The 25,526-nt window shown below is 43.2% G+C and overlaps 1 protein-coding gene across 1 annotated transcript; it reads right to left on the bottom strand.

Annotated features, from left to right (window-relative positions):
* Positions 1-2,102: 2,102 nt before the first annotated feature.
* Positions 2,103-22,885, bottom strand: LOC310771996 (von Willebrand factor A domain-containing protein 7-like; the record flags this gene model as incomplete). Its single annotated transcript, XM_083664476.1, has 7 exons — positions 2,103-2,252; positions 7,499-7,631; positions 7,716-7,919; positions 15,979-16,095; positions 16,208-16,323; positions 21,585-21,763; positions 22,872-22,885. Coding segments are annotated over 7 exons (913 nt in total), but the record flags the coding sequence as incomplete, so codon positions are not given.
* Between the last annotated feature and the right edge of the window lie 2,641 nt (positions 22,886-25,526).

Raw genomic sequence — 25,526 nt, forward strand, 5'->3', positions numbered from 1 at the left:
TAAGTCCCACGAGAAATAGCATGCATAACTGAGATAGCTCTACTTAATCTCAGTTTTAATTTAAGTCGGTTTAGCGTTATAAGTCGCAGGGAAAAACCTCCTTACGCTTCCAGACTTGCCACAGCCTGGCACAACGCCAGCTGTAGATCAAGCTTCCAGACGTGCCACAGCCTGGCACAACGCCAGCTGTTGATCAAGCTTCCAGGCAAGACCGCCTAACCAACGGCTGAAGAAAAGACACACCGTGGCCCCAGTCGCAGAACCAACAGCCGACGAAAGACGCCCAAGACAGACCGTGGCTTGCAACCAGCCACAAAGAAGGACCACAGAGCACAGCACGACCCTCGACTCAACGAGCAGAGAGACTGCACGTCAACCCCCGGCATCATCTGCACCCCCAGCAGACGTCCGCTGCCCGCTTTTCCAGGCCAGGGTGAACCGCGCTGCAGGCCATCGCTCCCACAACCCAAAGCCATCCTCCCTACTGCGCGTAGGACAACTCTCCCCAACCAACAGGATCCCGCTCCACAGAGTGGAACACACGTGAGAGTTCATTCATGGTTTAATGGTTCTGGGCAGTTAGGGTTAAAATGCATTACCATGTATGTGTTGATTACAGTATCCTGTATGTTGATGTACCATGTTTGCACACTGTTGAATGATATAGACGCCTGAAGGTGAGCGCTAAGTTCAGAAGAACTTGGCGGCCATCAGCGGGCCACTCTCCTCTCTCCCTCTCCCTCTCACCCTCCCCCACTCTCTCGGCCTCCCAGCTGAGCCCGTTCAACCGGGAGGGCTAAGCTTGGAACGGTCTGGAGGTGTTCAGAATGTCTACCCGCAAGAATACAGTTAAGCTGAATTAGAGAGTTTGATTAGTCACTCACACAGAGTGATCCAGGCTAGGCAGGCAGAGTGATCCCTTCCTAAATTCGGCAGAACCGCCATTTTGGAAAGGAGGCGGTTCCAGACCGCCCCCCCAGCCACCTCTGTCTGACCAGGCCAATCCTTCCTCAATTTTGGCAAAACCGCCATTTTGAAACGGAGGCGGTCTTAACACGATCAGCCCGCCCCTCAGCCAATCCTGGGGTGACATAAGACACTCCGCCCTCTCCTCCCTCCTCCTCTCTCTCACACACACACACACACACACACACACAAGTACTAATTAACACACACACACACACATTCAAGCCTGCTTCGGACCGGCAGACTTAAATCACTGCACACACACACACACACAGGCACACACACACACAGTTGATATAATGCTTATTCATATTAGTTATTAGCGATAGATGTGGTAGAGTATTAGTCATAAAAGTAAATGTGATGAACTGATATTTTAATCTTTATGTTAATGTCAATTGATATTGTGATTTATTAAATCTTTTTATTACATAATGCTATGAATCTTGGTGGTTATTCATGAGGTATTTTATCTGTGGAAATCTGTGACAGAAGCTTACGAACTTTGACCTTCAATTAACTGTACAATGTACACTATATCATTATGAGACTGATATGACAATTTGGTTTGGTGTCTAAACAAGTCATAACTTGACTTTTAGACAGGTCTGTAGCCTTAACTACAGTGGTGCCCCGAATCTTACAGAGAATGCAATATTTTCTGTCAAATCTAATAAATTTATGAATATTAATAATTCATAATTATTAATAATCATATTTCATAACCAAACCAGCTCCTGCGAGCACAACAGCGCGAAAGTGAAAGCGTTTTCGCCATCAATTTTACAGTATGAGAACGGCTTCGTCACGCTTTTCCCTCCAGTTTTGGGTCGCCTCTTTCTACTGTGGAGAGACATGTCGACACTCAGTGGGTCGGTAAAATAGATTATACACATTCAATACCTCCAATTCTGGTGTAGGAGACGTAAAAGGCGTTGATCGATGTCCCACCGTCAAAAAAAAAAAATGTTTATGTAAGCCGAGATATCTCGTCCTTGGCACTCAACGGTTGGATTATGTAAGCCGAGATATCTCGTCCTTGGCACTCAACGTGTTAATACACACACATAAACACAATGAGTTAAATCTTCTGAAAGGCCAAACTCGATGTTTCTGTATTAAATGATCCGTCTCACCTATGACCTTCAGATTGTAGGGATCCGTTGACACCATTCTCATTTCCCATAGTCCCACTTGTTTGTTGAGCCGCAGAGTTCGGAAGTTCCCCACCGACTGGGAGGAGGTGATCAATGATCCGGTCCCATCAGTGCTTTTCTGAGACTCGCCTATCAACAAAGCCAAGGGAAGAAATAAAACATGTAGTAAACAGTTAACAGACGAGGACACATTCATCAAAGTTAATGTTGTCACATATTGATAGTGACAGGATTAATGTTCAAATCAGTCTATGCAAATTAAAGCTGCTATAGTGTAACACGTTTCAAAATCTATATTTTGTTATATTATTTGACATATATATGTATAATTACTGTAAACAAACTGTCAAATGATTGCCTGTATATCACTGCTATTGTTATCTGACAATGAACACCGCATTTCCCATAAACCACTTTGCTTCCTGGCACGACAGGAATGTTTGCTTCTTCAGTCAAAGGTTTTCTCATTTGCCTTACTTTTTTGATATCTTTTTTCCGGCCATCCCCCCAGTTCCCCTCCCTGCCGAACAGGCGCCCCCGACCAACCAGAGGAGGCACTAGTGCAGCGACCAGGACACATACCCTTAACCCATTGATACCTCATGCAGCATTTGTGTGTAAATGAGGGATATACACGCAAATGCTGCATCAGGTATCAATGGGTTAATCCGCCTTCCCACCCACAGACATGGCCAATTGTGCCTGTATAGATGTAGATGCCCGACTGGAGCTGCCCAGCCGGAGGTAACACAGGGACTCGAACCTGCAACCCTCGTGTTGGAAGGCAGGGAATCTATGACTACACTAGCCAGATTCCCTCTAATTTGCTTTACTGAAGATAACCTCTGAAAGACATTTTTAGACATAAAGCAATGGTTCCCAACCTTTTTTGTCTTATGTACCCCTTGAGCTGTTTTGCCATGCCAATAGTACCCCCTCACTCAAGCGTGTTCTTTGTGCTGCAAAGAAACCACTGTGGCTGCGGTGGATCCGAGGACATACGAGTAGCCTAAATCCATACAAAATATATTTGTCAATGAACTCCGGTGTTTGAGATTGGCCTCTTTTTTCCTTTTGTCACCAGGCTCCCCTAAACCTGAATCCAGAGAGACAGCAACTGGACGTTTGAGCCATTTATCCATGGTTGCTACTAGCTAGTTGATTTGCACACAATTTTGACATGCGTGAACGTCACTTGAAATGACTTGGAGAATTTTTTTTTTTATCATTTTGGAAATAAATTGTAATCCCCAATCTTTCCAAGAACTGTATAACCAGCGGTGCCTCAGGAGGTCCCTGAAGATCATCAAAGACACAAACCATCCCCACAACAGCCTGTTCTCCCTGCTACCCTCAGGGAGGAGATACAGGGTTCCAAAAGCACGCACAAATCGCTTGAGGAACAGTTTCTTCCCGCAGGCCACGAGACTCCTTAACATACACAAATAGTGTAGTAGTCGTACCGCACCGTACTGCACTTATTGCAATTATTATTCTGAAATCCAATTCAATACACTGTATCAAACTTTTACAGATGCCAACCCCTATAAAGATCTTTTTTCTACTTTCCACCTGAATATTCGTAGCATGTCTAAAAACTATGATGAATTGAAAACCTTCCTGTCTACTTTAACCCATTCTTTTTCAGCCCTGGCTTTTTCGGAGACTTGGATGAGTGATGATATCCTTACTTTATACCCCCTGTCTAAATATAAAGCATTTCATTCCTGTAGAAAAAACAGAAGAGGAGGGGGTGTGTCATTATATGTTTTGAATGCCTACAATGCTATTCCCAGAAAAGATCTCAGTGCTGACTTTGACACTACCATCATAGAATCCATATTTATCGAAATTCCATTATGTCAGCAATTTAATGGAAATAGTATTCTGATTGGTTGCATTTATAGACCACCAGATTCAGACATCACTACATTTATTGATGCACTCCATTCCACTCTCGAAATAATAAATAATGAATGTAAATTATGTTTTTTACATGGTGATTACAATATCAATCTGCTCAAATGTGATCTCACACCAACAGCTGACTTCCTAAATGCACTTTATTCTTTTAATTTTTTTCCTTTAATTACTAAACCATCCCGAATCACCTCTTCATCCGCTACACTCATTGATAATATTTTGTTTAACTCTCTGGATTTTGAGGTCACCTCAGGCCTTTTGATGTGTGATGTCTCAGACCATCTTCCTGTCTACCAATTTATCCACTCCAACTCTCCTAAGTCTAGTAATCCTAAGAATGAGCCAATTAAATACCGCAAATTCTCTAGTAAGAACATTGATAAATTTAAGTCAGCCATTGGCTCTATCACATGGGATGAGGTTATCATGTCGCAAGAGGTAAATGATGCATATGAACTTTTTTTAAAGTCCTTTAATTCAGCATTAGATGCTTCATTTCCCTTGGTGAGCTCAAAATCTAGAAATAAGTCCTCTAAGGGGAAGCCGTGGATAACTGATGAATTAAAGAAGCTCTCCCGGAAAAAAAATAAACTTTATAGGAGATCTATTCTTAACCCCTCCCCCATGAACATTGAAACCTATAAGAAGTGTAAAAACCAATTTACAGCCTTAGTAAAAAAAACAAAGAAAATATATTATTCTAATCAATTTACTGAAGCTTCTAACAACATCAAGACAACATGGAACCTCATTAATCACCTACTGAATCGCACTAAATCTCCATTAGCTGCCCCCATAGAGATGAATGGTAAGAAGGGGATTATTTCTAACCCTAATGCCATTGCGAATGGCTTCAACGACTTTTTTGTAAATGTCGGCCCGGAACTAGCGTCTAACATCAAGGACTCTGACATAGACCCCTGCTTCATGATAAAGGGCCAGTATCCTCCACTCCGATATTTTGATCCACCAACATTACAGGAAGTCCGTGATATCATCATGTCTTTGAAAAACACAGCCCATGGTCATGATGGTATTAAACCTGTCCTCATTAGAGAGACCATTGATTACATCATCAAACCTCTCACTCATATCCTCTCTCTGTCACTTGAAACTGGAATTGTCCCCCAGGATTTAAAAATCGCAAAAGTCATACCCATCTTTAAAACAGGCGACTCCAAGGAATTCAGTAATTACAGGCCAATCTCAATTCTACCATGCATATCTAAAATCTTGGAAAAGCTCATCTACTCTAGATTATCTAATCACCTAGCAATCAACAACATATTATACAAACATCAATATGGCTTTCGCAAACAATATTCTACCGAACATGCCCTCATACAGCTTGTCAACTATGTTTCATCAGCTCTCGATAACAAGAAATTTGCCCTTGGAGTCTTCCTGGACCTGAGTAAGGCGTTCGATACGGTCAGTCATGACATATTGATTGCCAAACTCAATAGATACGGAGTGGAGGATACTGCCCTGCAATGGTTTAGAAACTATCTTACCAACAGAGAGCAATATGTGCATCTGGCTGGTTTCTCTTCCAAGAAATCACACATTTTGTTTGGTGTTCCGCAGGGATCAATCCTGGGCCCTTTATTATTTTTAATTTATATCAATGATATGGCCATGACATGTTCCAAACTCCTTCCAGTATTATTTGCGGATGATACAAACCTTATAGCTTCTCATGAAGACTTCAACACCTTAATTAGAACTGTCAACGAGGAACTATCTTCTGTTGCGGAATGGTTTCAATCGAATAAATTAACCCTCAATGTCAAGAAATGCAACTTCATGATCTTTTGTAATGTAAATAAATATTACCCTATAGAACTAGCTCAAATTATTATCAATAATGCTGAAATTGCATTAGTTCAGCATACTAAATTTCTAGGGGTTATTATAGATAGCGGGTTGAAGTGGTCTTACCATATTGACCTTGTCTCAAAAAGATCTGCAAAAATGCTTGGCATTTTGAGGAAGGTCTGTCCCTTAATTCACTCCTCAGCTCATTTAACCTTATATTATAGTTTTCTGTTTCCATTTATTAATTACTGCAACATTGTTTGGGCGGCAACCTATCCTACATATCTCAACAAATTATGCATCATACAGAAGAAATATCTAAGGTTTATATCTCATTCTAATAGATACGCTCCCTCGGCACCCCTCTTTAAAAAGTATAATATATTACCCATTGACAAAGTGAATGTTTATCAAACCTGTTTATTTCTACACAAGTTTATATATAGGAAACATGATCTTCCAGTCACCCTTCAATATTTGTTCATTCCCACCACAAATATTCATTCATATCAAACAAGACACAGCAATAACAATCTACTTTTACCACGCACACAGACTTCAAGGCACCAATTCAACATCGCCTTTAGAGGTCCTAAGCTTTGGAGTGAATTAAGCCTACCGCTAAGATCAATGTCCTCTTATTCTGCTTTCAAAAAGCACCTGAAGAAACATCTACTGTCCTCCTGATCCCTGTACTCATCCTTCTCTGACAGATTTTGACAACTTTTCTCGAACAGACTTTGTTCTCCTCTTAGCCTTCTTGCTTTTGCTCCAGATGCAAATGACCTTGTTTTCACTGCTTTGCTGATTTAACATGTAGCTTTTCTTTTTCTGTGTTTTTTGTTGTTGTGAATGTTTAGCCTGCATGTCACGAAATTAATATGAGTAGGTGTGGAACTCTGTACAAGCCTGCAAAGGCTTCGTTCCCACCTTGCACAGATTTGTACCTAAATTTGTGCTAAACAAATAAACTAAACTGCTACCATTATGTATGCCTAATGTTTAATTGTATGTTTAATAAGGTACATGCTATTTGCACCTGTATGTCAAATACGTCAAATTTAAAATGTCTGAACACGTCTAACGTATGCACAATGCCTAATGTTAATTGTATGTTTAATAAGGTACATGCTATTTGCACCTGCATGTCAAATACGTCGAATTTAAAATGTCTGAACACGTCTAACGTATGCACATGACATGTGCACCTATGTGCAATGAATAAGCCACTGACTTGTCTTATCGCTATTCTGCCTTATTGCCTATTGCTGCTTAGTATTGCTTATTGATGCCTATTTCTTATTGCCTATTGCTCATTGCTTGTTGCCTATTTGTACTATGTCGTAAACGGAGTCCACAGCACAAGAATTTCACACGTGATACTTGTACCATGGAGTGACAATAAAAATCTTGAATCTTGAATCTTGAGTACCCCCTGCAAGCTGCTCAAGTACCCCTAAGGGTACCCGTACCCCTGGTTTGGAATCACTGCCATAAAGCATTCCAACAGATGTCCGACACACAATCCGACACAATGTAAAATGCTTCTGATCGTCTTGTTTATTTACAGTAATTATACTAATGATTTATTGGTGTTAAAATACCTTAGGCTACATAAACCCTTAAAGTATCACCTGAAGGGTTGATGAGCGTGAAGGTGAGGGAACTGCCTGTGATGTAAACGGTAAGATTTCCTACTGACTCATCCACTAAGAAGGTGAAATTATCTGCCTTTCCTGGGCTCCTAGCCACCTGCAGAAGAGTCACCTGGGAGGATGAACGAAACAGATGACATAATTGGATTCTTGGTTTGAATTTCTAGTCGTGGCAATGAAATGCTTTTGATATTACCAGGGAGGAGCTGGAGGTCTCTGTGATGATGCTGGTGGCCACAGGCAGCTCAGTCTTGGTCACTTCTATAGCCAGTCCTCCTGAAGCCTGGGCCAGGTCCCTGTACAGCTGGGCGTCGGACCTCGACATCTGGTTACGTTGTTGGCCATGATCGCGCCGTCTCCGCCGACGGCGCCCCGAGATATTAGTTAGCATGAAGTTCACCTGAACAGAGACAGGTGGATTTTTTTTTTTTTTTGCCTTCTCAACTCCAGAAATCTTACACTAAAGGATTTATAGTCTGCCCTCCAAATCAATGGCCAGAAACCTTGACTTGAATTTGGAGAGCCAGTAAAGATGAAAGTTTCTGCTTTTGCCATCTGGGTTAATATGTCATAATTAAAGCCCCACTCAGTAAGTTTTCCACTGCGCCCTCTGCGTGCATTAGTATCGATAATGATATCGCCGTTCAAAGTCAACAAAACACAGCGCCAGAAGCTCTATGTACATGTTGTGACATCGGGTACTCACCACGTGATGAAATAATAATCCATAGTTCCGTGAAACATCATTTTCGTAGCAAATCCGAATCGAGTTACTTCCTCGTTTTCATGAACACAGCGCTTCCGCTGTACAGCGCATGCGCGCATGGTTTTCTTTTTTCTTTTTTCTTGCTACGGGACGTGACAGACAAACTGCTTAGTCCCAGTGCTGGCCAATGGAGGGCGGTGTGGGATAAATAAAGACGAGGGTCTCCCTATTAAAAGTCAATCTACCATGTCCTGTGACTAAAAAGCAGTTATATTTCAGTAAAAAATGTCAAAAATCTTACTGATTGGGGCTTTAAATAAAATTAATTTTAATTTAATTTAATTTAATTTAATTTAATTTAATTTAATTTAATTTAATTTATTTACTAGGCTACACTAGCGACTAGGGGCCGTAGCTAGGGATAGGAAGGTCGTAGACAGTCGGGGTCCGAGGGGTGGGTAGGGGGATGTGGCTGGTAGGGGGCAGGTGCGGACTGCACCATCGGTAGTGGTGGGCCGTTTCACGGTGGCCTGGCCTGGCCTGCAAAAATAATAAGCAGCGCAGTCAGGCCACTCACTGAACAGCAGGCCAGGCAGGCCAGTATGTATAAGGTCGCTTTCACATTATAAGCTGGTGGACTCGGTGCGATTCGGGGGGGGTGAAGTTGCACTCACTCGTCTATTGGACAGAATATAGAGGGGAAATCTCTCCTCTTCTGCCGCCTTGCCTGCTGAGGGCTGACTGCACACAAGTGAATCTGCGAAACACAACCCATATGTCCGACCTGCTCCGCCTGCCCGACTGCGTGAGCTATGGGACTCTTGTGAGAATGAGGCTGGCGAAGATTTGGAGCGAGGCGCCGCCGTTTCTCCCCACCAACTGCGCCCGACTGCGGCTGACAGAGGATGACGAGAAACGCATCAAGCTGAGCGCCCATTGGTTCAACACAGGTGCAAAGCAGATTTAGTCAGAACACCCAAAAGGGCTAAATGAAGAATTACTGTTAGGCTGCTTTCTGTAAAAGCATTTCTCATATTGTATTTTGTAATTTTGTATTTTTGTATATTTGAATGTCTGCCTTCTTGTATATTCTGTATACAAATGACTGTTTTAGCCGTCATGCCGACAGATTCATCATCAAGTACGCTGATGACTCTATTATTGTCAGCCTGCTTGATGGGGATGAGGTCGGTCATGGCCAGGTTTTAAATGATTTTCTGTCCTGGTGTGAAGAAGCCTTCCTCCAACTTAACGTCTCAAAGACTAAAGAGATCTGTGTTGATTTTAGACGATCCTCCCCAGTTCCCCAGAACAGTGTTGTCCATGGGCAACCAGTAGACTTGGTGACCAATTATAAATATCTTGGCACTATTTTTGACAGCAAGTTGAAGTTCGATCTAAACTGTGAAATGCTGTGCAAAAAAGGTCAACAACGTCTCTTTTGCCTAAGGAAGCTTGCTAGATTCCAGGTTGACAGGACTCTGATGAAACTATTTTATTGTGCCTATATCGAGTCTGTAATCTCTTTTTCTATTATCTGTTGGTATGGAAACCTTGGTATTCAAGGGAGGAACTCTCTCGGGAGGATCGTGAGAGCGGCATCAAAAATAGCCGGAGTAAATTTTAGTAGCCTGGACCACATTTTTAACAAACAGGTGCTTAAAAAGGCCATGTCCATTCGTATGGACGATACTCATCCTCTCTGTTCAGAGTATGTGCTGCTCCCTTCGGGCCTTCGGCTAAAGGTTCCGAGGGCTACGAGAAACAGATATAAACTGTCCTTCGTTCCTGTTTCCATAACAGCTTTAAATGCTGCTGAGAGGAGGAGATAGTGCACTCTCTCTCTCTCTCTCTCTCTCTCGCTCTCTTTTCTCTGTCTCTCGTGCAGCTTAAACGCTGCTGGGCGGAGGAGATGATGCACTCTCTCTCCTTGTCTCTCTTCTTAGGTAGGTATTGCTGCTATAAATATTCTTTATATATTTTATATTCGAGATATCTTTATTTATTTTTTACCTACCTATTTATGTGAGCTCAAATAGTCCTGGACTCTTATTACTTTTAAGTTCATGCACGTGTCTCTTACTACTTTTAAGTACATTGTACGTGTCTTTACTACTTTTAAGTACATCGTACAGATCCTTTGAGGTGTGTTTTTATTTTTGTTTTTATTTTATTTTATCCTGTGTTTACTTGATCCTTTTTCTGCTGGAAAACTGCTGCCATGCTCCTTGTTTGTTTTAATTTGTTCATGTTCTGTTTTTTCATGTATTCGCTATGCTTTTTATGTCTGCTGCACACAAATTGCCCTTCGGGGACAAATAATAAACTTGAATCTTGAATCTTGAATCTTGAATTGTCACTTGTCACTATCTTAAATCTATAGCCTACATAGGTGCCAGTCTCCTTCCTGTCTTGTCACTGACTGTTTATTTTATTATTTTAAATGTATACAAAGTCCAGTCCTTGTTTTATTTTTATCTCTCTCCTGCTGTCACTTTGAAGACAACAGGTCGTTCTCTCGAGGCTGTGGTCTGTGCTTCTAATATGATATAATCATATATATTAAAAAAAAATCTATCCTTGTACTCATATCAATGCTTGTGTACTATGCTGGGTTGTATTCTATTATATCTCATCGATGCATAAAGCACTTTTTGAATATATATATATATTTTTTTCTATACTAATTGATTGTACTTCCTGTCTGGCTGTATTTATACGCCCTTTTCCGCCTTACACAGCACAACGCTGACGAAGGCTTCGTGCTGAAACGCGTACGTTGTGTTTGAAACAGGAATAAAAACCCTAAAAGGACATTTTTGAGTGCTGGCTCCTTCAACACAGGTGCATCACAAACCCACAGTGAAGTGTAGAAACTTCAATTTTATATCTATTCCAAGCTGTCACTCCATATTTTACATAAATACCACCTGTAATGCCTACATTGAAATAAAAAATAAGTAATCTGAAGGGCTGGGTCATTTGAGCAGTGAGTGTGGGCAGGCCCGTAGCCAGGGTTTGAGAAATACCGAGGTCATTTTAGCGTGGCGTGGGGGGCCCCGGATAGAAAATTTTGTCCATTTTAAAGTAAAATGCTTCAATCTGGTGCACTTTGAGAGAAAAATGAAGAGGCTAGATCTATAAAGAACTACATACATCATGTTAGATTAATATCCTCTTTACTGTGCTGTTGCTTTAAAATGATACAAAAAATAAATGTCTCCCCATATAATTTATATTCTGCATACAGGTCACATGGCAGAATACTGCTCAATTAAATACAATGGCCCATCTACACAAACATCACTTACAGGGGAGTTACTTACCCATTCACTTCAATAGAACTGTCCCCAAAGTCTAGCCCCAATCTAGCCTCAATGCAAAATCTGAATGTTGTGAGTTATCTCTCTTCTATAGCACACAGAGAGGAAGCAAATTGTTGCATTTCCGATCAACTGTCGCATTAAAACATCAATGACAGATTAATAGATCTGGGGACCGGGGCTATTTAACACGTTAAGTGCCATAGCCGAGATAATTCGTCTTACATAATCCAACGCTTGAGTGCCAGAGCCGAAATAACTCGTCTTACATAAACATTTTTTTTTTTTGACGGTGGGACATCAATCAACAACTTTTACATCTTCGAGATCACTATTGGAGCAAGAGAATGTGTATAATCTATTTTACCGACCCACTAAGTGTTGACAGTGCTCCCCCAGACGAGCGAAATCAAAGAAAAAACTGCCGCGGGGAGCAAGCCATTCAAGGAAATGGCGAGGCGATTTTACAGTAATTCATTCCACACTTGTCTTCTTGCCCGAGAGCGGCCGCGCAGGCAGCCGCACACAGAGAGCGGAGAGCGATTTGCAAAATAGATTATAGGTGAAACACACTTTGAAACACCTCAGAAAGGCCAGAATCAACATCTGCCCATCGCCCACGCATTCCCCGGCCCATCTTGACTCGCACAAGGAGCGTCCGCACGCAGGCAAGCAAGCAGGCAGGCAGGCACGCAGACAGGCAGGCAGGCAGCAGCAACGCGCTTCTGACACGCCCGCTGTAGAGCCAGGAGGAAGGAGGAGAAGACACACGGAGGGAGGAGTTTGAATGAGAGGGGTGTTTCCTGTTGTTATGGAGGAAATTACTGTTCAAAACTATTGTTTAGAATGTCTGACGGTCTTACTGATGCCAAAAATGAATGGTTAAAGTGACTGTTCTGTCGAATTTCACAAAAAGCCATTTATCTCTGAATAAATTTCCAGACGCTGAAACCATGCTGTACTCAACGGCTAATATCTACATAACTACTAACTCTGCAAACTAACTCTTTTAGACAGAGAAAGCACACATTCTATTAGTTATTTTTAGATGATTGGTGTTCATGAATTCTTAACAGAAAATAATCCTCGGCTCTTGTAAAATGAGCCAGAATCCTCAAAAAAAAAACTGGCACAACTTACCTACAGGATGAAAAAATGGCTGGCACTCAATGTGTTAAAAAAAAAAAAAAAAAAAAAAAATTTTTTTTTTTTTTTTTTGGTGTGGAAAATACCGAGGTCATGACCTCGGTGTGCTCAATGGTAGCTACGGGCCTGAGTGTGGGTGGCGCACTGGCGCTAATACATATTTTAATTTGTTTACAAACCGCTGTTAAACAAAACTGTAGAAGAAGAAAAGCAGCAGTGAGGGTGCAGTCTGGGGTGTTCTGCTCTCGTCTGCTTTCCAGGCGAGGCGGCAGTCAACTCAAACGAGCCTAATGTGTTGTGTGCGCTGCTGTGCACTGATTACCCCGGGCTGAACCAGGTGAGGGAAAGAGAATTTCCGTGTTCGTCCTTTGAAGTGATGACGTTATTGACGTATAATATCCCCGTCGACTCAACAGTGTAGTCTCATTTAGCCGTTTGCTAGCTAGCCGCCCTTTTAACGGTACGTAAAAGCTTCAAAACTCATAAAAGTGGTCCTCATGTGTGAAGATTATCCTGCTGAACACTGGTTCGCGTTTGACTAAGCTTGCGTTAACCACAGATCTCATTTGAAGCATTGCGCCAAAAACCCATTCAAAAATCCCATAGGTGAAAACAGTGAAGAACCCGGAAGTGTCAATGTTTTCCGGACCCCCCCCCCCCCCATAATTCGAACCCTGGGGGGTATGGAAAAGGGGCCATAGCTAGGGAGGTCAGAGTCTGGGATTGAGGGCTGGGTAGGGGGAGTGGCTGGGGGATGTGGATGGGTAGAGAGTCGGGGTTTGAGGGGTGGGTAGGGGGAGTGGCTGGGTAGAGAGTCGGGGTTTGAGGGGTGGGTAGGGGGAGTGGATAGGTGTACGTGGGTGTTGGGAGGGGCATGATCAGGAAAAGGGGCAGGGCTATGGAAAACCATAGGAACGTTAGGCTACAAACTTCACACAGCAAACCTTAGTGCTCAATTCTGATTTTTTGCTCAGATCAGATTTTTTGTGTGTGGCTGTTCACACTATCTTTTTAAAAGTGCCCTATATCAGATTCCAGTGTGAACAAGTCATGGTCCTGAAGTGACCCGCATGCGGCTGACAGCTGGGTTTATCACCCAAAACACGGTCAAGCTCATTGTGAAACGGGCAGGTGATCCGACCAGCTTCTTTGAACTTGGCTTTAAGGCTCTTAACCTTTCTCTGATACTGCTGCCCATATGCGATTGTATGTTGGTGCACCGGCTGCACGTGCAACCCCTAGTGGCCAGATGATTTTTTATTTTATGTTGACATATAAACGATAGTTGATGAGGGCAGCTCACCCTACAGGCGAAACAGCCTGGGGCGCCAGTTCGGCTAGGGCGCTCTGTAGCCCTCACAAAACAACAACAAACAAACACAAACTTTCCTGCACGCTGCATACAGGGTTGGACATGGTTGTTTGTCCGTTGCACTCTAGGGGAGAGCAGAGCAAGGAACTAACCATTCTACACTGAAACGGATATTAGTGTGAGGGGTTATATATAGATATATTACGACCAGAGGGTATATATACCACTCTCATAACGTGTGTATCACTTAGGGTGTCGAGTCATAGTCTATTTTTTTATTTGTCTTTATTGAATGTTCCAAAACTGCATGTTTAACTAAGAATAGGCTAATGATTATTTCCACTCACCACTTATTTAATGTGGTTACTTTACTTTGTGGTCAAAAGTTTGGAAGGAACAATGCATGCTGGGGGATATGCAAATGTGTTTGTCCAATGGTATTGCTCTCTGTCAGAACTTGCTTGGATGTAAATGGTAAATGGCCTGCATTTATATAGCGCTTTTATCCAAAGCGCTTTACAATCAGTAGGTACATTCACCCATTCACACACCGATGGCTGCAGGCTACCATGCAGGGTCTACGGCACTACGACACTTCGACACGCAGACTGGAGGAAGCGGGAATCGAACCACCAACCTCTTTTATCCAAAGTGATTAGTGGACAACCCGCTCTACCTCCAGAGCTACAGCCGCCCCACAGTCCTGATGTTGGTTTAGTAGCAAAAGTAAACACAAGGTAATAGCAGCATTCACTATAGACTCTTTAGTGAATACTTTCCACAAAATCATGAACAATGAAGGAAACCAGATGGAATACAGTTCCACTTTTACCAAATAAACCAAAATTGATGTTCTGCGACAAGTTATATCATATCTACTAGCCTCTTCATTTTGCTCTCAGAGTGCACCAGATTAATGCATTTTACTTTAAAATTTACAAAATGTCTTTGTCCAGGGGGAGCGCAGCCCCCCCTAGATACCCCCCAGTCGGAGTCCTATTACCTTCTTGGTGGTGCAACCCCTGTTTGCAAAGCCTAGAATCGCCTATGCTGCTGCCACGTTCTTCTGTACCCCCGTTCGCCCATTTCTTTCGATATGCTTTCAAACACAAACTGGTTACGATACAACCCCTCAAGTTTTGCTTGCACAGAAGTGTCACCCCAAATGCTCATGAGGTCTAAAACTTCACTGTCCCTCCACTGACTAGCTGTCGAAGCTGTCCTCCATGTCTGTAATCACTACTGAGTGGCCTGGCCCTCCTGCCAGCGCAGAATAGTGACAAATGTCGCTCTGAAGTGACATCAAAGTCTCATTGAAGTCTGATATGGGCCACATGTCTGTTTACACCGCGGTCACATTCCAAAAAAATCTGATTTGGGGGGGGGATTCAGATTCTGGCTACTTGTGCCTGCTGTGTGGACGTAGCCAGAGTCTGGGATTGAGGGGTGGGTAGGGGCAGAGCCGTATAATAGAAGAGTTCCGACATCTCCATTCACTCCAATGGACCAGTTTTTTTCAAGGAAGTAGAAAGTGGAACTCTTGAGTAAAAAAAGCAGCACTGTTGAGTTGCAGCAAAATAGACGTTTTTCATCCCTTGAAATGAATCAAATTGTACATTATCGGCTTTATTTTAGCATGCAAAAGTAGCGCGAGACCCATTCCTGGCTGTTCATTGGTTATGAGTCTCGCATTTTGGTCCTCCGCTGACGCCACTCTCTTACTAGAGGACACTAGGTAGGGGGAGTGGCTGGGGGGATGTGGATGGGTTAGAGTTAGACGGTATAAGCATTTAATATATATATATTATATTATATTATTATATTATACATATAACCATTCAATGTTGGAAACAATTAGCCGTGTTGTTAAGGTACCTAAAGTGAATGGCCACACCACTGTGCCATGGGCTTCATGCTATTTCTGCTTATTATCATCAGTATAGTAGTAGTTGACGCAGCAGCAGCTACTCACCACTGTCGTGGTCCGCTCTATCAGTGCAATCACTGTGCTCTTCAGCTGTTTGTCTTTAGCAGGGGCGTCAGTGAAGAGGAAGATCTCAGAACTGGGAGGTGCGCTAGTTAAAGCCAGCTACACAAAGGAGAAATAATATCAGACAATATGAGGTTTAGTTTCCATCTGACCAACATTTAATAAGCTCGATCACCTGGACAGATTTTTGAAGTATCCCATGTCACAGCACCTGAAGCCCTGATAGACTCAGTTCTTTTAAATCACTGCCTCCTCCAGCTACTGACAGTGAAGTGATAGTATTCTTGAAGAAATGTGGGTCTGTGGTCCTTGTCAGCGGCCCGAAGTCTGAGGTTCTCATGGAGATAGGAGACAGAAATGTATTGTTAGTCTGAGGTTCTCATGGAGATAGGAGACAGAAATGTATTGTTAGTCTGAGGTTCTCATGGAGATAGGAGACAGAAATGTATTGTTAGTCTGAGGTTCTCATGGAGATAGGAGACAGAAATGTATTGTTAGTCTGAGGATCACATGGAGATAGGAGACAGAAATGTATTGTTAGTCTGAGGTTCGCATGGAGATAGGAGACATAAATGTATTGTTAGTCTGAGGTTCTCATGGAGATAGGAGACAGAAATGTATTGTTAGCCTTCATCTTGTGCTGAGTGGTTTATGAGTCTTATATGCACTGTAATGTCCATACATGTTACATACATACAAAAAACAGATTCACTATACCTCTGGGTGCAACTGCCGTTCATTTTAGACACTCTATTCAAACTTTAAATGAGTCACCACTTTTAGGACTATCACCTTAATTCAGCTTTAAATAATATGTTGTACTGTTTGAGAAATTGCAGTTTAAGTTTGATACTTTTTCAACCTTTATAATGGGACCCTGTGGAGCCAGCCTTGAGTGTACTTTTGACTAAATTCACACATTTTAAAACTGACAGTTCACAAAACTTTGACACTACATACTGTACATACAGTATACATGGGGCCCTTTAGCTACTTCTGCTCTCACTCACAATGTCAAAATATAAGCGATGTGATGTATACTTTTTGAGATATTATTTTTAGCTTGATTTCATACTAGATTCTGCTGCATTGGCCTATAGATGGTTTTCACCAGCTGCAACCCCACAGCACTTCCTTTTTCTCAGCTTCTTCTTCTGTGTTTCATGGCGGTTGGCATCCTTAAAAGTCGAAGTGAACCGGAACGGAATGCAAGAGCGCGAGCGTCGGAGACTGAAAATAAATCTTGTCTGAGATGACAGGTTTGAGAGGCGGACCATATAGGGTGTCGATGATTTGATTTGACAATTCTGGGCACTGGCTTTGGCATTGGCCAATCCTGCCGTGTTCCACCCCCAAATCGAGTGGGATTCAGCGTGTTGTCGTGCTACACGAGTGGGATCCGCCGAGTACCAGGCAGCCAGCTGATTCTGTGCAGAACGAGCGGACAATCCGATCCATGGGTGTTGCCCGCCCGTAATCTCCGAGGGGCGACCCCTGACAACCAGGCTCTCAGGCGTGCGCCATTATCGCTATTGCGGTAAATACAATATTCCTGGAATGCGAGTTTTAACGAGCCAGTTACATTTCTTTGCATTCTTAAGCATTACCGTTTTCTTTATTGTGTATATCAACATACAATTGGCCAAGTTAGTAGTTAGTTATGGGATAGGAATTCTGCCAGATGACAGGCACTAGGCGCCATTTTCTCTTTCATTTGGAAGAGAAAATTATCCTGAAATGAAGATTTGATTGACAGCTGCCATGTCGTGATATGATTGGTTGAAATGGGGTAGAAATTTGATAGTACTAGGTGACGTCAGCAAACTGTAGATTACTGTTATGAATAAAATCATGAAAAATGAACTTTTGATGTGGAAAAGTGTGAAAAACTAAAGAAATTTGATTTTTGTGATTTATTTTGCATACATTATTAACTCATTGAGTGCCAGCCACTTTTGGAGAACGGACGCTCCCAGTGCCAGAGTTTCAGAGCGTTTTCTCGAGGCCCACAGAATATTGTGTGATATTACTATGTAAACACCGAACACGCACAAAGAACGATGAGACTCTCTTCTATCATCTGCAAAAAAAAGTTTATTGATATCATTTTCCGTTCTTTAGTTATCAGCCGGAGAGGTTGATTTCACCAAAAACACACGTTTCAATTTAGAATCTGAGATATTCAGCCTTTTGTGAAAGGAAGCATTTCAAGCACATCATTGACTCTGAAGCTAATATTTTCTGATGTAATGACACCTCAAAAATAATTTCCTTCAATAAAACAGTGAAAACAAAGGAATTTTGTTTGGCCAAATAATATTTTTTAGCTGCAACCAGCAGCGCTGGCCCCTGCGTGCGCAGACCCTACACCTTCTTGCTGGTCTTGATTTACTGCTGGTGGGCATCAGATATTCTAGCTTGTTTGCCTGTCTCTGTGCATCGAGCCTGCTGCTGTCTGGGTCTGTGTTTACTGTCAATGGTTGTATGCTGTAGTGCCCTGCGTGCCCCACCCCCCTCCTCCTCCTCCTCCGTGGGAGTGTCTCTGGGGCTCTGCTGCGTTTGCTGTGCGTTTTTTCTCTGCACTGAAAAGTGCGCTGCACCCCGCTTTTTCACAGCCTGTCGCCGGCTCCCAGCTGAGAATAATGTAACTTTTCAGAAAGACGCTGGTGTCGGCAACTAAATCATATGGAGGGGCTATCGCAGCGGAGACGGGGGACCTCAATTGTGGCAGCAGATTGACTGCTGTTCACAGGCACAGCTAACGTTATGCTTATGCATATCGATGCGATTTCCGTTTCCCATGACTTCTTCTCTCTTTTTTCCTCGCCTTTCTCTAATCTGGAGCGCACTGTCGCCACCTAATGGGTCCCTAAAATAGCTTTTACACATTCAACATCCACCATACTTTCACAGGAGATGGATCTGGCTTTGATCCACGTCCCACCGTCAAAAAACGCAATTGACGAACATACTCGTCCTTGGCACTCTACGTTACTAAACGAATTGACGAACATACTCGTCCTTGGCACTCAATGAGTTAAATAGGTGCACTGTATACCCAGGTATTTGAACTAAAAGAAAAGAAAAGTCATTTCTGGGTTCAGCTCGACTTTAAATGATGCTACCGCCACCTGAATGGCATCAGCTTCACAGTGCTAACTATTTACAGTGTCCACTTTCTCAGCTGTTCAGCGGAAAACACTGACATAGCCTACTTCTACTTCTATTTTTGCTATACGTTTAAATGTAAAGATAGGCCTGTGCATGCAATAACGTACTGATAAGTCAGTTTACTCTGTGACATGTAGCTTTTATTAGCCTCTCAGGCTAGCTCCGGACCGGACAACAACGCTTACTACCCAGCGTGTGCACGTCTTTCCGACAGGGGTGGTTGTTATGGCAACTATCAACAACAACAACTACTACTAACTACTACAAGACATAAAGACCGAAATAGGCTACCTTGTGACGTTAACATTTAATGTGAGCCGAATATCAGCCTGCGCTCAGCTATACAGGAAGTAAACCGGATATTCAGGTGGGTTGTGACGGTTGTTATTGTTGTCAAGTTAAAACAGTCTATAGAGAGCCAAAGTCAGAAACCTTCCGCTAGGGCCCTATGCGAACCAGCATCGTAAAAAATATGAGTGGTGGTGAGAGACAATAATTTTTTATTCATGTAGTACATATTGTCAATTTAAAAGATAACTTTCCAAGTCAAGAAAGTTGTAAAACGGTTGCTGCACTATAAGTTATAAATCAGAAAGTCTACACACAACCAGTCGCTTAAATGACGTCACTCTCCCTCCCACCAGGCCATGTTGGTGTTGTGACGTAGGCCTATATCATACGAGACGAGAGATGTCGTTGATTGAGCGGTTTCATACAAAACTAAATGTTACGTTTCAGTTTTACATGCAAAGTTATCTTTAAAGTCCCTGGAAACCAAAATCCACAAAAACGTTCTAACTATGTTATTTAGGGTCTTATGTTAGTAATTGTGTGCCTCCGAAATTATTATACATTACTTTCAACCCAAAGCCTTAAAATCGACACTTTTCTACAAGCTTTTACAAGGTACTTCATCATTGAAGAGAGCAGTGCGCGAGGTGCTAAAATGCAGGAGCTTATGACGTCATAAGCTCTATATAACCTTTGTACACGCGCGCAACCCGCCCTACTGTGTGCGTGTGTGTGTGTGTGTGTGTGTGTGTGTGTGAGTAACCTCGCGTCACCAGGCTGTGTCGAGCGCTATGCTGCTCTCTCTCTCTCTCACTAGTCCCGAGATAGAGAGAGAGAGAGAGACAGAGAGAGAGAGAGAGAGAGAGAAGCACACAGCACACAAAGTGGGAGGGAGACAGACAGACACTGAGCGAGCGCTGTGGGGGCAAAGAACGGACAGAGATCTCTTCCTCTCAGTACGCTATGCGCGGAGCAACGCGCGAACACACACACACACACACACACACACACCCAATCTCTCTTATCTTCTCTCTCCTTCTCTCCCTCTGAGAGGGACAGAGAGAAATTTCACTGCTGCAGACGGGACACGCCCACACAGTCCGCGGGAGAAAATACACTCTAAAAACTCATTTCTCATGACTTTTGCCATGACTGTCAAACCTAAATGTATATACTTTGCGACGTTCATCATCGTTCAAATTTGGCTGGTGGCTTATTAACATAGGGTCCTGTGATGGGATGAACTCAATATGCTAAATAATAAAGAAATATTTCTGGTTTCCAGGGACTTTAAATTGAGGAAAAACCATGTGTGTACTTCATGGCACAATTTAAACAGGATTAAAAAAAAGTCTTTCGTGGTTCACCACCACTCATTTTCACTTTTCAGATGCTGGTTTGTATGCTGAAGCAGGAAGTAGGCATGACTTTGGCTCTCTATTGTTGATTATTTGATCAATCACAATATTCCAACAATACAGCTTTACAATTATGGTTATGGCACGTTAATTATTTCCAGTTTGATCTTTTTATTTTTATTATTATTGTTATTGTTATTATTATTATTATTATTATTATTATTATTATTATTTCAAATTCCCCCCCCCATTTTCTCCCGGATTATACTTGGCCAATTTCCCCTTGCTGCCCCGGTCGCTGCTCCACCCTCTACCAATCTGGGGAGAGCTGTAGACTAGCACCATGCTTCCTCCGACACATGCACAGTTACCAGCCGCTTCTTTTACCTGAAAGCGGGGAGCTTCACCAGCAGGACGTAGCACGTAGCACACTATTCCCACCAGTTCCCTTCCGCCCCGAACAGGCGCCCCGACCGACCAGAGTCGGCGCTAGTGCAGCGACCAGGACACATACCCCTAATCCGGCTCCCCACCCGCAGACAGCCAATCGTGCCTGTATGGACGCCCGGCCAAGCCGGAGGTAACACGGGGGTGCGAACCTGCGACCCTCGTGTTGGTAGGCAGGGAATCTCCTGCTACTGTACACTACCTGGATCCATTTTGATCATTAAACAGTTTCACAGGCAAGCAGTCAGAAGATGCTTACTTGCTTTCATAAGCAAAGAGATAGACAGGATTGTTGTCCAGTCTGAGGCTTTAAGATCCTACCTGGATCATTGAAAGGAACAAGAATGTAGACCGAGGGCTCGTCGTCTGTTCCCACTTTACTGTTGACCAGAGAGGACGTGACGTTCTTCACAGCCTCGATGTCGTCACGCATGCTGTTTGTAGTGTCAACCACAAAACAGAGAGCTTTATTGGATCTTCCTTTGGAGATCCCCATCATCCTGAAAGAGAAAGAAAGAATGAGACACAGAGAGAGACAGACACAGACAGACAGACATGAACTGCACTATACGTATTGGTAACACTTTATAATAATGTTCAGTCGTAGCCCAAGTCATTGATAAGCCTTTAGTTAATGATTAGTCTCGCTGGCCAGCCTCCCCTCCCTACCGTGAGAGGAGTCTGGCGCCGCAGGTCTCCATAGTGGGATTGCGATGGGCGGCGCTTAGCGGCAGTGCCCTTGGAAAATAGTTTCCACAATCCAATTTGCCATTTTCAGCGTGTAGCAACGAGCTAGCGTGTAGGTTTCTGCCGTTAGCTTGCTAGCTAGTTAGCGTTGTTGTTTTCACTGAGGCGGCGCCGGCAGGGCACTGCGGCGGCAGGGCGGAGGGAGTGGAAGCCGCTCTGATTGACATGGTCGGAGCCAATGACAGCGCTTGTAATAAGCCGGGAGCGGACATCCGGCAGCGACTGAAACAGTCGCTCCAATGGGAGAGCAGCTGTAGAGCAGGGGAGGGCTTATCCCAGTTGCCTGTTTCCGCGGCGCCATACTCCTCTCACGGTAGGGAGGGGAGGCTGGCCAGCGAGACTAGTTTTTTTTTTTTTTTTTTTTTCCCAGATTTTTTTTATCCCATTTTTATCCCCCATTAGTGCTAATTAATTTATTTATCCTGGTTGCTACTCCACCCTCTGCCGATCTGGGGAGAGCCGAAACTGGCTCCATGCTTCCTCCGATACATGGGCAGTTAGCCAGCCGCTTCTTTTCACCTGACAGGGGAAGCTTCACTGGTAGGACATAGCACGTGGGAGGATCACGCTATTCCAACCAGTTCCCCTCCCTCTGAACAGGCGCCCTTAACGACCAGAGGAGGAACCACATTAGCAACCAGGATATTGCATGTTTTGGTGAAGGGGGTTCCTATATGAAGGAAACCCCCGGGGGGCACGGGGAGAACATGCAAACTCCACACAGAAAGGCCCTTTTGACGACCCCACCCGGGCGGTGGGCACTCGAGGACATGCGGACGGGCACGCATTCCTTCAGCGTTCACAGCATCCCAGGTGGGAATCGAACCCAGGACCTTCGAGCTGTGAGGCGACAGCGCTTACCACTGCACCACCATCATTTATTTAGATGATCAATAAATGTTATGTTAACATAATACAAATGTGTTGTAAGTCATCTATAAACCTTTAGTAAATGAAGTGTTCCTCACCTGTAAATGATGTGTAAATAATTTACAATTCATTTACGAGGCTTTCTGCATCCCCTAATCTAAAGTGTAAACCATTCATCACACATAAATGTGTTACATACAAGGGGGTAGCTTTGTTTGTCAAAATTGGAGCCAATGCGGAAGTGTCCTCTTTTCCTGCAGGGGGCGACCCATTGGTTTGTGGACTTCTGTTTTGAAGCCTCCAGTATGGCCTCAGTAAACACTTTCCTAATGCGTTTATGGTCTCAATCGCTAGTTTCAGATTTTGTTAGTTTTAGAGATGTTTTGGGGCGTGATTGACAGGTCGCTTGTCCATTGATCACACAGCTCGCCGATCACGGACCAATAGTAGGCCGTGCTCTGTGGGAAACCCCTGGACTTGTGTCGAGATCCAAGATGGCAATGACCAAAATGCCATACGTGAGGCGTTAAAAACCAGAAGTCCACAGACCCCCTGCAGGCCATTCAAAAGAATGCAGGTTTAAGTGCACTTTCACATTGGCTTCAATTTTGGCAGAGCTACCCCCTTGTATGTAACATAATATGTGTGATGAATGGTTTACACTTTAGATTAGGGGATGCAGAAAGCCTTGTAAATTAATTGTAAATGCTTTACACATCATTTATAACAGGTGAGGAACACTTGATTTACTAAAAGTGTATAGATTACTTACAACACATTTGTGATGTTAACATCTATGGAATCTATGGAGAACTATGAGGCGAACCTGAGGTAAAATCCAGAAATCCAGCTCTAAAAAAGCACCGTGGCTCAAAACTGTTTTGTACTCTTAACCAAGCTAATATTGTCTGGGATCCACGGAGCAAGCCAAAGGGACTTTTGTGTGGACACATAAACATTTGCAGTCTTGGAAACAAACGTGAACAATTAGAGCATCTCCTGAATATTGATTGTCTAGGAATATCAGAATCCTGGCTGAAACATTCCTCTCCAGAAGCCCTTGTATCCATGCCAGGATACAATGTTTTCAGGAAGGACAGGATTAAGGGTAAAGGTGGGGGTGTATTACTCTACATTAAGAGCACCCTTGCCTGCAAAGAGATTATTTGGGCAACAGATGTAAACTTTGATTGTGTTGGTGTAGACATCACCCTATCGAATGAAATGTCTTTCTCTCTGATTTGCCTCTATAGACAGCCAACCGCTAAAGTGGATTTTTTTTTTTTTTTTATACTTTTTATTTAACCTCTTAAGGATCGGCGGCCCACAGGTGGGCTAACCTGACGCTGCCAGATGGACGGTATAGCTCCACTCCATTGTTTCACTACAACAGTCGAGAGAATCTCTTCAGATCTCGCGAGGTTATCCATCTTGCAAGCAAGGTTACAGGTGGGCCGCCACACATTAAAACGTGTTCACTGCCCTCTGCTGGCGCCCATTGTCTTAGTATATACTGAACCACTATACCGTTTGAAAGCTATGCTTGTCGTCGTTTGATTGACACCATGCTTGGCCTATTATATGCTTCCAATCTCGGGATATAAGCTCAAACAGCCAACTAGCTTCAGTTGTGAAAACGTGACGTCAGCTGGTTCCGCCTCTCAACGACTGGTCCAATCACAACTGACGCTGAAAATGATTGACAGTTCGAGTAGCCACTAAAATTCTGATAAAGCCGTGTCCTTGGTGAAAGAGTCCCTTCAACATGATGCTCTGTGTATCTCGCTGCGTAAGACCTGCGTAAAGTCACGCTGATATTTCCACACGTGTGCGCTAATTAGATGGTCGGTGCGTAACCGTGCGTAAACCAGCTTGTAGCTTGCTTCTCGACTGTTCTCTCTCGTTTTATGGTTTGGTGTGAGTTTGGTGGAGTTGGGATAATGTCAAAAACAACTTTTACAACTGGAGACCCACTGGAACTTGTTCTCAAAGCCGAAGAGACTGCGAGGAGGAAAACGAAAGCGACCAATTTGTACATTGGGCGAGGGCGAAGGAGAGGACATTACACTGGACACGTGAGTATTTTATTATATTACGGTGTTTCTATATAAATATACTAACGGGACATAGATGACGTGAATCTTGACTTGCAATTTGTGCGTTTATTACAATCAACAGGTCACTATTTGGGCTCTGACCTACAGCCTGAGCCTACTAAAACTATGTGTTTATTTAGCTTCCACAAGCAGTACTAAATGAGCATTAGGGGTGTGTGTGTGTGTGTGTGTGTGTCAACAGGTTACTATTTGGGCTCTGACCTACAGCCTACTAAAACTGTTTAGTTTAGCTTTCACAATTAGCAGTACTAAATGAGCATTAGCGGAAAGGGGTGTGTGTGTTATTGTGTGATCAGCTGATACAGTATGTTAGGGTGTGCTGTAAAAAAAAAAAAACGTTTTCTCTAGTTTTGAAAATGACTAAGTGATGTTTATTTTCATATAACAGGCAATCATCTGTTGAAGATGAAGATGAGGAGTGGGAGCCTGTCAAGCAGCCAAGATTGGAGGAGCCGGACAGTGAGGACGAGCTGGACAGTGAGGACGAGCTCCCTGTCCATTCCCAGAGAGGTTTTGCTGGCAGCAGACG

This window comes from Poromitra crassiceps (assembly GCF_964638095.1).
Source record: "Poromitra crassiceps genome assembly, contig: HAP1_SCAFFOLD_1684, whole genome shotgun sequence".
Lineage (NCBI taxonomy): Eukaryota > Metazoa > Chordata > Actinopteri > Beryciformes > Melamphaidae > Poromitra > Poromitra crassiceps.